The sequence below is a fragment of the Aptenodytes patagonicus genome, chromosome 1, assembly GCF_965638725.1.
Source record: "Aptenodytes patagonicus chromosome 1, bAptPat1.pri.cur, whole genome shotgun sequence".
In the NCBI taxonomy this organism is placed as follows: domain Eukaryota; kingdom Metazoa; phylum Chordata; class Aves; order Sphenisciformes; family Spheniscidae; genus Aptenodytes; species Aptenodytes patagonicus.
The window spans coordinates 225,106,440-225,118,816 of NC_134949.1; the positions used below are offsets into that span (position 1 = coordinate 225,106,440).

At 47.6% G+C, this 12,377-nt stretch overlaps 1 protein-coding gene across 3 annotated transcripts in view; it reads left to right on the plus strand.

Annotated features, from left to right (window-relative positions):
• The window catches only part of WNT11 (Wnt family member 11), a 30,696-nt gene extending 20,268 nt beyond the window's left edge, over positions 1-10,428 (plus strand). For all 3 annotated transcript variants that reach the window (XM_076328489.1, XM_076328488.1, XM_076328487.1), the window contains exon 6: positions 6,248-10,428. In XM_076328489.1, coding sequence (XP_076184604.1) covers positions 6,248-6,422 — 175 coding nt within the window. In that variant the 3' untranslated portion in view covers positions 6,423-10,428. The remainder of the gene's footprint in view (positions 1-6,247) is intronic.
• The last annotated feature ends 1,949 nt before the right edge of the window (positions 10,429-12,377 follow it).

Here is a 12,377-nt window from a genome sequence, read left to right on the forward strand (position 1 = left end):
AATCCAAGGAAAGGGAAATTCTGCCATGCGTGCAAAAGCCTCCAGCCCCTGAAGCCTTGCGGAGATAACTGAGCTGTTTATTACTGATCTGTCCCAGAGCAGTCTTGGAGCCAAGCGAACGCTGCTTCCTCCCTGCTGAAGATGGGAAGGAGCTCTCTTACGCTGCAGAAATCGGGCTGCACCGTTGCGCCGCAGCTAAGCTGGGTTGATCAGCCACCGCTCCTTAGCTGACGCACTTTGGCAACGGATGTGGCCATTCTTTGGTGGTTGCTCTTTGCTCACTTCTTCGTTCTTTTCTGCAATATAAAATATTAGTCTTAAGTGTCTCCCAAGGTGTCTTAGGCTGGAATGTTTTCTTGGAGAGGAACACGCATGAAGTTAGCTAAGCGTGCATCTGCTGCTGGGGGGTGACTGCAAAGACTTAGAGGCTTTGGCATCTTTAGTGCCTCTTTGACATCTCGGTGATCCCAACAGCAGGGCTGATCAAGTGCTGCAAAGAAAGGATACAGTGGTTTTCAGTGTTCAATGGCAGCCCTTGATACCACTTGTTTCCTGCCACCCCAAAAAATATGCTTTGCATTGCGTGATTCTGTGGGCTATGAAATTTCTTAGCAGAAGCACTCATATTTAGATGGGGAAGAGTGGTAGTTATGGGTAGACAACAGCATTTGGTGTTTGTTTTTGTTACAGCCTCTTTTAGTTTCTGTCGCTCAGTGAGGGCACAAGAAGCAATATGATGAACTTTGGCTTTGAGTAGGTTATAATCTGTATGGCGATTTAGTAATTTGTGGAACTGTTATAAGGTGTGCCACTCTTTTTTCATGGGATCCAACAAATGATGACAACAAATAGCAAATAATTCTTCTGTGAGTGTCCCAGAAGTTTAAACTGGAGGAAATTAGACATTGAGGTGCTGGAGCGTGTCCAAGGAAGGGCAAGGAGGCTGGTGAGGGGTCTGGAGAACAAGTCTGATGAGGAGCGGCTGAGGGAATTGGGGTTGTTTAGCCTGGAGAAGAGGAGGCTGAGGGGAGACCTCATCGCTCTCTACAACTCCCTGAAAGGAGGTTGTAGCGAGGTGGGGGTCGGTCTCTTCTCCCAAGTAACAAGCGATAGGACGAGAGGAAACGGCCTCAAGTTGCGCCAGGGGAGGTTTAGATTGGACACGAGGAAAAATGTCTGTACTGAAAGGGTTGTCAAGCACTGGACCAGGCTGCCCAGGGCAGTGGTGGAGTCCCCATCCCTGGAGGTATTTAAATACGTGTAGAGGTGGCACTTAGGGACATGGTTTAGTGGTGGACTTGGCAGTGTTAGGTTAATGGTTGGACTTGATGATCTTAAAGGTCTTTTCCATCCTAAACAATTCTATGATTCTATGATTCTGTGAAAGTTGGAAAAATGGTAGCTTTCTGTTCCTCCCGCCTACTTTCCCAGGGCAATGTGCTCGTAGCCGGTGCCCATTTCGGTAGTTGGGCCAGCTGTGCTTTTTTGGGCTTTTTCTCAGTTAATCCCTGGGGAAGTTTGAATCCTTCCCACTTTGAGAGACCTAGATTTGACCATAAAGTTTCCTGAACAGGCTTGTGAATAATAAATTTATTGGTGGAAAGAGTAATTTCATACAGTAAAATTGCAGTGGATAATGAATTCAGGGGATAAAAAATTGCACCCAGCTCTCCTAAATGTATTTAGTCCCTCTGCATCAAAACAGCGTTGGGGTTAGGGAATGTCGGGGCTGGGAATGACTTTCCACAGAGCCTGATCTTTTTAGGAGCAAGACTGAACTGAGACCACTTAGGCTGTTACTGAAGATGTTTGTCTACTCTGGTCTTAAAAACAGTTTCCCTAAACAACCTGTTCCAGGGTTTTACTATCCGCAGAGTTATGTTTTTTCTTAATCTGAATTCAAACTAATCATAATCTGAAACCAAACTAGCAATTTCTTGTCCTCTTTCCTCAGTATATAAAGGCCATTTCTTCTCTCTCGCTTTTGCAATAATCTTTTATAGATGGGAAGACACCTCTTCTTACAAACTTCTCTAAATCAGTTCCTTCATCCTTTTCTACTTTCTGAACTCTGACTCTCCTGGGAACATTCCCACATTTATCTGGATCTTTCTCAAAGTGTGTTGCTTACTTTGCATTTTAATCCACTCTTGCAAAATGCTCCCAGCTCCTTTTGCCCCAGCGTTATCCACAAATTTTTAAGCTCACTCTCTACTCCTCATTAATGAAAATACAGGCTGGTTCCAGGATCTCCCTTGACGTCTCCTCGCTGACATGTACTATTGATAACTCTCTTTCGTACAGTTGTTCAGTGTCAGTCTCTAGTCATTCCTTGTGGATGAGAAAGCAATTTAAAAGTAGTTAAGATTCTGCCCTCAAAATCTTACATGAAGCTGTGCACTTTGATGTATTTTTAGCAATGTCCGTTGTGTTACGTACCTCCTGGGGGATTTGAATTATTTTTCTCTTTCTTTCTTTTATATACTGCTGTACGACTTGACATTACCGGAGCAAGGGGCAGTAAAGAAATGAACAGAGATTTGATTTAAAAGAGAAAAAATAAATTACTTCTTTACACAGCAGTGCTGTCTTCTGAGACTTGTGGCTGCTGGAGTTCATGGAGGCAGATGGTTTCCCTGAGGTCACAAGGGGATGAGACAAACCCCACGGCCAGGATGCCCACAGGGGGCTGCTGAGATGTCTAGGCAGGAACATACCTTCTATCATCCCTAATACACCAGCCCAGGTGCTGGCGGGGTATGAGGGGATGGAAAGCGGCCAGATTTGTGTTTTCCTCCCCGCAGAGCATCTCCCACAGCCGTTGCAGAGTAATGGGCCAGGCAGGCAGTTGCTGTGACCCAGAATGACTTCTCTTATGTACTCATAAGCAGCTTTCACTTATCAATAGGACTGATGGAGTGAGGTCCCAGTGGAGATCTGGCTCATCCCTGTCATCATCTGTCATTATTGTGGGTGACACGGTACAGAGCTGGCCTCAGTTTGGCTCTCAGATGCCAGCTGGGCAACCAAAAAAAATCTATCCTTATATCTGCTGATGGGACAGAAGTGAACCGGGATCCACAATGAAATTAAGTGTGACATCTCCCCATGGCTTTTAAAATGAAAATCCCCCAGGAGGTAACTGTGAGATGGCTTAGCCTCTCCATCTGGGGGAAGACTCTTAGAAGCGCTGAGATGTCCTTCACCGTTTCTGCTGAGGAGACACCCCCAATGATGAGGCTGTACGATGTACCGCAGTGTTTCTGCAAATGAGGGCTGGAAAGGGGAGATTTTGGACAGGCATATTGAGCGGGATTTGTCCAGTCAGCAGGGCTGACCTCCTCCCTTCTTGCATAAAGAAGGAAAAAGCACTGTGACAATGTGAAAACCTGTTCCTGAGCCAGGACCTGGGCTGGGATTACGGCCGAAGCATCGTTTTTCACTGGCCTTCCAAGTGCTTCTAGAGGTTACGGTGTTGTGTTAAGATGCAATCGCCTGCCTTTGTAATTTTCTCTCCGAGGCTCGGGAGGAGGGCATTTCTCTGAGTTGCTGGAATCCTGCTGGACCCAGCCCAAAACAAGTGAGATTGAACTTAACCCATCAGTGGGGTGCCTGGTGAGATCGCAGCCGCGGGCTCTGAAAGCAGATGCTCAGGGGCAGCTTCTGTGGGTAAACTCTGGTCTTTGGGCTCCTTTGTCTTTCCCTGCCTGCTTTTTGTGTGTATAGATACAGCTGAGAAACTACCTCTGTTTCAGCTTGTTTAAAGAAAAATAAAGATAATTCACCCAGGCCTACACTTTAAAACAGAAAACAAAATCTCTGGTTAGTGGCATCGTCAGGAAAGTTATCTAGAAGCCCATTTAGGTTCAGGATGGGGTCAAAAGCTTTGTTTTGGCTATTCAACCCATCCATCCAGAATGTCCTTGTTCCTTTATCCAAAACTGAGGGAAGCTTGGGGATTTTTTAATAAGATGTTATTTTTTTCCTTTCTTTATTTCAGGCCGGGTGGGATGGGGACAGCTATGAAAAGTTATATATCCTAGTAGATTCACTTTTTTTTTCAAACCATAGGAGTGGGTGCAAGGAAAGGGAGATTCCCATGTCCCAGTACAGCAGGGAGAAGAGTTTTGCTCTCTCTTTGAACGGGATAAATTTGACTGTCGGGTGCTTTGCACATTTGGGGAGCGAATGTCCTCAACAGTGAACTGGAGTCAGAGCGGACCCGTATTCCTTCTCTTGGCCATTTTAATGAGCCCTCAGCACGAGGTGGCACGGATGCACTGCAGATCCGTCACTGTGCTTCGGCCGACTCCCCATCCTCCCTAGGTGAACCTTCGGGCAACAACCTTTCCGTCCACCGGTAAAGCTGAGTAAGGTTGTCAAATACCCTCCCCTCTTCTAATGTCAACATGCCTATATTTGAACCTTTGCTCCGAATATTTAATGCATTTACTAATACATTTATGAGGAGTCATTCGGAGGTTTCCTGGCGGAGGGGCCCCGGCTCGCAGGGGCAATAACAACGCCTTTGGTTCGGCATTAGGCAAACACGCTCAGTGTGGTTGCAGACTTCGGCTTCGGTAGAGGCTTTCAAAGGTTTGTAAATATTTACACACACTCCCGAATGAGGGGGAGCGGGGGGGGGGGCCTTTAAACACTGAACCTGGAGAGGAATGTGAGTCAGAAATAACAAACAGGAGGCCCGCCTGAGTCAGAAAAAAATAAGGGAAGAACAAGAACAAAATCTCGACACCTCATTAATCCCTTAACTTCTCCTAAGGCATTACCTCATGAGGAATTCCTATAAATCTTATGGATTTGTTTTCATCTATTAATGGAGTCAGCTCAAGAGTCCGACTCATGCTCCTCTCTCCTTTCCCTGTCCCAAACCAGCCTTAGAGTCTGTCTGTCCAAAATAACAATGCCGAGTAAGATTTAGGAGAGATGTCAGCAATTCCCCCCCCTCTCCAAACTGCCTGTCTTACAGTAGTTTCAAGACTCCATCAAGTTCACAGCCCCGTGGTGTTGGGTACATCATGAGATCTGAGCGCTAGCGTCCAGCCAAGCATCTGACCAAACATGAACACTTCCCTCCTGGGCTATCTCTACAGCCCATGGAGAAATGGCATCTCTACGGCATGGTTAATCTCATCCAAAAGTCAATGCCTGTTGCGCTGTTATGTCCAGTGACTCAACTTGGAGTATTTTAGGAGAATGGGGTAGCCGGGTTTTGAGAATGGCTGGAGATCCGTCATCCATGGATCAATGAAAGAGATTCCCCAATTCATGGGTTGCACTTCTGAAAAACCTCAAGGCAGCCGCTTGCAAGCGGACAAAGTGAGGGAACCCCACACCGTGGCCGACTTATCCCAACGAGTCTGGCTTTAATTAAAAGCAGAAGCAAAACAAGCAGTGGAAGTCCGTGTGATATTTGGCGACTTGTCATCCTACACTGTGCTCCTGCCGTGCTGCCGGCTCCTGGGCCGGGGCTCGGGGTGGTATAGGGCCAGCTGCCCGGCTGCTTGTGCTGTGCTGGGAGACAGTCGGAGGGGAAAGTGCAGAGTCTGGCCCTGCTAGTATCGGTTGTGATTTCCCTGGTAGGGTCAGGGCCGGATTGTGGCTGTAACAGCCTGCTCAGGAGCTTTCCCAGCCCGGGATCATTGGCACGGAGCCTGTGCAAATACTCCGTGGCTGCAGGGTTTCTCCTCCGTCCTTTTCAGGTTAGGTAGTGTTGGACAAACACCGGTGTTTGTTCTTTAGGGTATCATCTTCTACCCGCTCCTTTCAGACAGCTTTGGAGCCTGCCTGGGAATACAGATTGCTAGGGACTATGAGTTTTTGTTTTGGTGGAGGTATCACGATAGCTTTGCTTGTCTGCCTGTACGGGAGCTAGGTCCCGCCTGCCCTGGCTGACAGGTAGCCTGAACGCCGCTGAGCCCGAACTGAGAGTCAGAACAGGAGTTTAATGTTGTTTTGGGTGTCAGAGCAGGTGATGCAAGTGCAATCCTGGGCATCAGAGCAGGTGACGTGAGTGCAGCCCTGGGGCTCTTCCTGCCTCCCTTGCAGGTGTAGAGGGCTGCTTGGCTGGGTGCTCACCCCTGCCATGTGCCTGCTGCAGCTGAGATGCAACCGTGCTGGCTTCACCCAGCGCCTTGCAGAGCTGTCAGGCCCCAGCACCACCGCAGGACACCGGTTTGGAAAGCCCTGCAGGGCTTTGCGCTTGCTCACCGCCTTTTCTTTCTTCCAGGCAATGCAACAAGACCTCCAACGGGAGCGACAGCTGTGACTTGATGTGCTGCGGCAGAGGCTACAACCCCTACATGGACAAAGTGGTGGAGCGATGCCACTGCAAGTACCACTGGTGCTGCTACGTGACCTGTAAAAAGTGCGAGAGGACTGTCGAGAGATATGTGTGCAAATGAGAACCCTCCTCTCTCCTCCCGGGAGCTGAGACACCAGCGGCACCCCAGCACTATTCAGAGAAAACATTTCCCCGACTAGACGTCGTTTATCTCGTAAGGACACAGACTTGAAGAAAGATGGTAGGAGGGGAAAAAAGCAATCACACCAATAAAAATAAGACCCTTAAAAAACCAACCAAACCCACAAATGTTTTCCCCACCAATAAAATGCTCTCTGAGAAGACAAAAACTCATTTGGGATGGTATCTTCTTCCAAAATATTTCCTACGGTTGCCAATGATGTCCAGCCATCAAGTGCCTTAGTATTTTGAGAAACAGAAGTAGAAACTTTCCCCGGGGAAGAAAAGCAACTCTTGTTTGAAAATAACTAAGGCTCACACCTGCCTATGCCTTCTAGCACAGGTACTGAGTCTGCATTAGGACCATCCCAGAAGGGAAAACGCTGCAACTTTTCAGCAATAACTGCCTTTGTTGCCAAAGACTTAATTTTTAGCATGGAAGCATCCACTCCGGATGATAAAGGTGGAAAGATTTCAGGTCAATCCCCTGAAATGAACGACTCATTTTAACCTTTCTTTTACGCAGGTCTGCGACTTTGAAGTTACTGATGCAGGAAAAGCTGTCCATGATTTTTCCAGGCTGGATGGGGTTTCAAATTCAGCCATGCAAAAACTCCCGTGGGATCCCGGAGGCAGTGAGAATAGGGTACCCTGAGAAGGGCTTTATGGGGTCCATGAGATTGTAGTGGAGCTGTTAGGATAAAGTAACAAAACAAAGTCAAAATCCTGTGGGGAAAGTAAAAAAAAAAACCCGCTCCTGCTTTCTTTCTCTCTTGTCCTTTGGGTGTGATGCCCTTAGTCACCGATGTTCTGCCACGTTGGGCCATCAAGTCCTTAGGGAATTACGCCGCTGCCTCTTTTTCCCCTGCGAAACTATTGGCCCAGCCCCAAGAAACTGCGGAGCGCGGAGCGGGTCCGGTCCCGGCTGTAGGGAGTGCAGCCGTGCAGGGCAGCAGCTCTTCCCCACAGAAGGGAGCGGGAACGTGTCAGTCCTTCATGTGGCCCTGCCCTGACACAGCGGAGAACCACTATCTGTGGCTGTACATATTTTCTTTTGTACGCGGACATACAGAAATATTTATAAGATATATCTCGCGCTTTTCGTCTACTCTACTTCCTACATAAATATATCTATATGTTATAAACAAGCATTAACAATAGTATGAAATAAATGCTGAAGTTACTGGTGCAACAGCAAAATGTTAGATTATTATGTTTCACTCTCCTACTTGGAAAGCAACCCTGCTTTCCCTCCCTAGGACGGGAGAAGAGCATGGCTCGAGGCACTCGCTGGCGTGGGATAGATAAGTTCCTTTATTCCCTGTCTCCCCAGCCTCTTCATTTTGAGCAGAATTAGCCAAGATACAGTCAAGACAGTGAAACAGAGCACTTGGAGGAAGGAAGAGTCACCGTTTTTGTTTTGCTTTTTATATCAGCAATCACTCTCATCAGTAAAATATCCCAGTGCCCCCAGGAGCGTAATAACAAACGTGACTAATACTTCTCATGGGTGGTTTGCTCCTCGCTCCTGCGTGTTGCAGGAGTTGCTGTTCATTGGAAGTGTTAGCTTAGGTTAGGTTCCCTTTCTTGCTCTTTTTTTTGCAAGGGGTATCCATCTCTGTGCCCCTCTTAGGAAAGGCGACGTTGGCGAAGGATGTCTGCTCCGGGAGCAGAAGGCAGCAGAGCCTTTGAGGTCCTTCAGATCATTTTTGGGCACCCCGTTCCCCAAGCAAAGTGCTGTAAGCAGCCAGAAAACCACTCCTACACAAATGGGGGAGGACAGTGCCACTTTCCGAGGGGGAAATACATCCACAACACCGCAGCCTTCCTCCAAAACCCTTTTTTTCCCCACCCAGCCGCTGTCTAGGAGGCGACTGCCTCTGACATGTCTCTGAGCAGCCCTCCACCTCCCGTGGAGCTGGAGGAGAAAAGCATTGCGGGCTATCGAGCAAAATTAGAGCTATTTTGTATTCCTCAGCTACTTTGCTTTGCTGTAACAGGTTTGGTCTCCTCGCCTCCTTCCCTCCCCCAGCCACGAGCAGGCAAAAAGAGGCCTTTGGTAGTTTGTCAGTGGTTTGTGTTATTGTCACCCCATAAAAGCTGGTGGACTAAAACGTCTCTGCAGTGCAGTGTGATGAGCGGTGGGTGTCTTTAGGCTGACATGCAGACAGGCTGGTGGCACAAATCCCACTGCTCTCCAAAGCCAGAATTTGGCTTCGTTTGATATGTAAAGAAACGGTCTACTTTCTTTCTTTTAAGGAATTTTATTTTTATTTCCAGTTTCTGATGAAGCCAGCAAGGCAGGGATGTTCTGACTGAAGAAAAATTTGAGCATTTCAATGCTGTTCTGTAATGACTCTTTTTCTTGGTCCCTTGCTGATGTCCCGAGTCTTTCTGCTTGGCGAAAAAATAGCGAGATGGAAGAAATGCTCTATATGCACATTGTTTTCAGCTGTATTTCACTCCTGCAGTGTCAGACCTGTGTTCCTCAGCTGGTTTTCTCATGTCAAAAGAAACCATAACTTTGCAGAGCATGAGAAGATGTGAGTAAGCCTACCAGGCATCTGCAGGTCCGTCGGGTGAGAAATGACCCCTCAGCAGAGCTTTAGCCACGGTGGTACCTCACGCTTTGTGTCTGCCCCTGCCCACAGCTGTCTGTTGCTGACGATGCTGAACTGAAACGGCTGCAGTGTTTGGAGGTTTGCAGTTTGGGGCATCCAGGCTCAAAATCTCTGCTGGCTCCTCTAGATAATCCCTCACGGGCTTCATCTGAATTTTGCTTCTTTGAGCTAACGGTCTGTGTGGCCCCAGCCCATGTCCTAGGCTGTTGCTCTATGAATTAACACTGTTACGCCACTTTTGCCATAACTCCTAAGTTTCAGGGCCCTTTTCTTCTCCGGAGCGGCTGCACCCTGCATTAGCAATGTGCCCAGGGTGATGTGCCTTCCCGGGATGAGAGTCATGCGCAGGGCAAGGTCTGATAAACTGCAGCCTCCCTTGTTACGCGGCCCTGCTTCATCCAGCAAATTAGGGCCATCTCCCTCCTGACGCTCTGGCATTTTCTAATTTCTCAGAAAATGGCTTTCTATGAGAGGGAGACGGTGCTGTCTGTTTTCTTTTCCTTTTAATACAAGCTAGGAGTAAAAGGAGAGTCTATAACACGGGACCATACCGGTGGAACAACTCATGGTGCATCTTGCTCCTTGCAACATGGCTCTGAAGCTTTCCTCCTGGCATCAGCAGCAAAGCACAGACAGGGCAGAAGAGAGAAGTGTCCTTGCTCTCAGTTGCAACGCTCGGTGCAACAGGAGTCCAAAATGTAGCTGCCAAATTATTTTCTGTGCATGTGTGGTCTGAAAGATATTTGGGAGAACAGTTGTCACAAACCAGTTTTGCGAGGAAAATATATCCCTAACGGCAGGGCGAGACCTTCATGGACCAGTCTCCTGCCCTCCCCCAGCCCCTCAGCAACCGGTTTTCAAGGCTTTGCTCCAAAACACTGAGGTCTTTCAGCTTCTGAATGAAATGGCTTTAATTATTGTGAATGTCTCTGCCGGGTGATGCTACAGTTCCCTCTCTTACAACATGCCCTCCCAGATCCGAACAGCTGGTATAATTTGGCCCAGCTCCATGTCCTACTACACAGCTCTGTTGATTTTTCCTAGCTGGGAAAATACAGCTGATATATTCCCGTAAATACTCTTATTTCAAAATATTACGCTATTACCCCTGAGGGAAAAGGGCAAGCTATCTTGAAAAGTATTATGTTGGTGGCTTTGTAGCATTTATTCATTTGAAAAAATATCTGTGATTTAATAAAACAGTTTGGACTTAATGCTATTTCCGTATCTGAGGATTTAGGCCTTGCGTGCATCCAGCTGGCTTTATATTTTTTGACGAATTCCCCCCCATCCTCACCCCCTTCCAGTTTTATATCAGTTAGGATGCTCCCCAAGGTAGGCAAACGGCATTCGTTATGGAAAACTCCCATCCGATTGTTTAATCTGCGAAACAGAAAGTCTCTTAATCACGCTAAAGCAGGCAGCCCACGAGTGTTTCATGTGCAGCTACAAAAGCCCTTGCTGAGGGGAAGGGGGGGGGGCGGGGAAAGGAGGCAAAAATCCGAATACAATTAAGAGTGCCTTTGTCAGGAACGTGATAAAAGAGTCCCTGAGGGACCATCCCTTTTCCTGCTAGAAAACAGATCCCTGCAGACAACCATTAGCATCCTCCAAGTGAGCTGGGCTTGCGCTGCCCAGCTCCGGGCTACCTGCTCAGGGAAGATGCTGGGAGGAGGCTCTGGAGGTACTCGGGAACGTGGGGAGTAAGAGGAAAATTCAGCCCTGGGATCGCTCGTCCTTAACACCCTCACCCCGCCACGAAGGATTTGCCTTCCCTGCGTCGGGCGGAGGCTCGCGAAACACCATCGCTTCGCTCCCAAGAGCAGATGGGAGCCAGCACAGGAACGACTTTGTCCTCTACGCGTGGAGACGGAGCAGAAAACAAGATTTGGGAGAGGGGGAGAAAGAACAGGAAACTTAAAATCCACCTGAGATTAATGACTTTAACATGTACAACATGTTTTGTTTTGTTTTGTTTTGTTTTCCCCTCGGGACCAGTTTCATCAGTCAGACAAAGTTTGATTAAATATCTCAGCAGAGCCGTGGTTTATTCATCTAGAGCAAAAGTTACCCCCTGTTCAGGGAAGCAGCATTAGCTTTGTTTTCTAATTATAAGAGCAACAATAATAATAAAAATAATAACAATGGTATGGATTGTGGATCGTTTTTATTTGCTTTTTGTTAAGAGTATGTGGACTGTATTTTGTCTGTATTGTAAAAATGAAATGAGTTCTTTTAAAGATCTTTTCTGGGTTGTGTGGAGTTTTTTTGCTCTTTTAAGTGGAATTTTTCAAGGTATTCACCAGAACCACATGGCCTCGAAATTTCTCTTAAGAAAATAAGAAGGCAGAAGAGGGTATCCAGGAGCCGGGACGTGAAGGGAAATGCTGCAAAGGCTGCAGAGCTTATGAGAAAGCCACCGGCTCCGTAACGCTGTGCTGGGGCTCTTGTGCCGCCATCCACGCGGGGACGAGCTTCAGACCTAAAAATTGTCGTGGGTTGAGTTACTTTGAGAGTCTGCCCACTCGTACAACACAGCGACAACTCAAACGGAGACGGCTCGCACGCTTAAGGCTAAACATGTGTGTAAGTGTTTTTCTGGATCAGGGCCAAAGCACTGAAAACCTTGGAGAACGGAGTCCTCTGAAGGCCACTTATCGATATCTCAGATCTCTCTAAGTGGTAACTGCTGACAAACACGGGCTTTTTAAAATGGAGACCCGCGTTTCTTTCAGATTTTCTAACGCTGGGCCCCAAATTCACTCAGTCTGGGATCGGGTCTGTAGCGTTGCTCAGTGGTGACGAACGATGTACCCAGGCTGGAGCAAAGGTGGGACTATAAAATAAAAACAGGTGAATTTGGGTGCTCACAACCCCATGGTTGTCTGAAGCTCCAGGGGTGTGTGACAGCTCAACTTCAACATCCTTGAGGATTGGCTGCTTTCTCAGAATTCATACTGAATTTCAAAGGAAAGAGAGATTTTAAGTCCATCGTTCTAGGGGGCTTCCTTCCCCGTTGTTTCTTATCCTAAATTTCAAGCTATTTAGGATTATAGCATCTCATCCTAAATTTCAAGCTGTTTAGGATGAGGTGCTACAATCTGGGTCGTAATAAAAGTCGTTAATAGCAGCAACTGCATCACCGAAGAAAACCGCCCGGTGGGCCCATCTCAAATCAAACGCCCCCCAGGTCCGGGAGGTTGATCACGCGAAGGAGGATCCAGACCTTTCTCTGCTGCATGCAGACACTGAGAACACGCACCACCTGCAGCTAC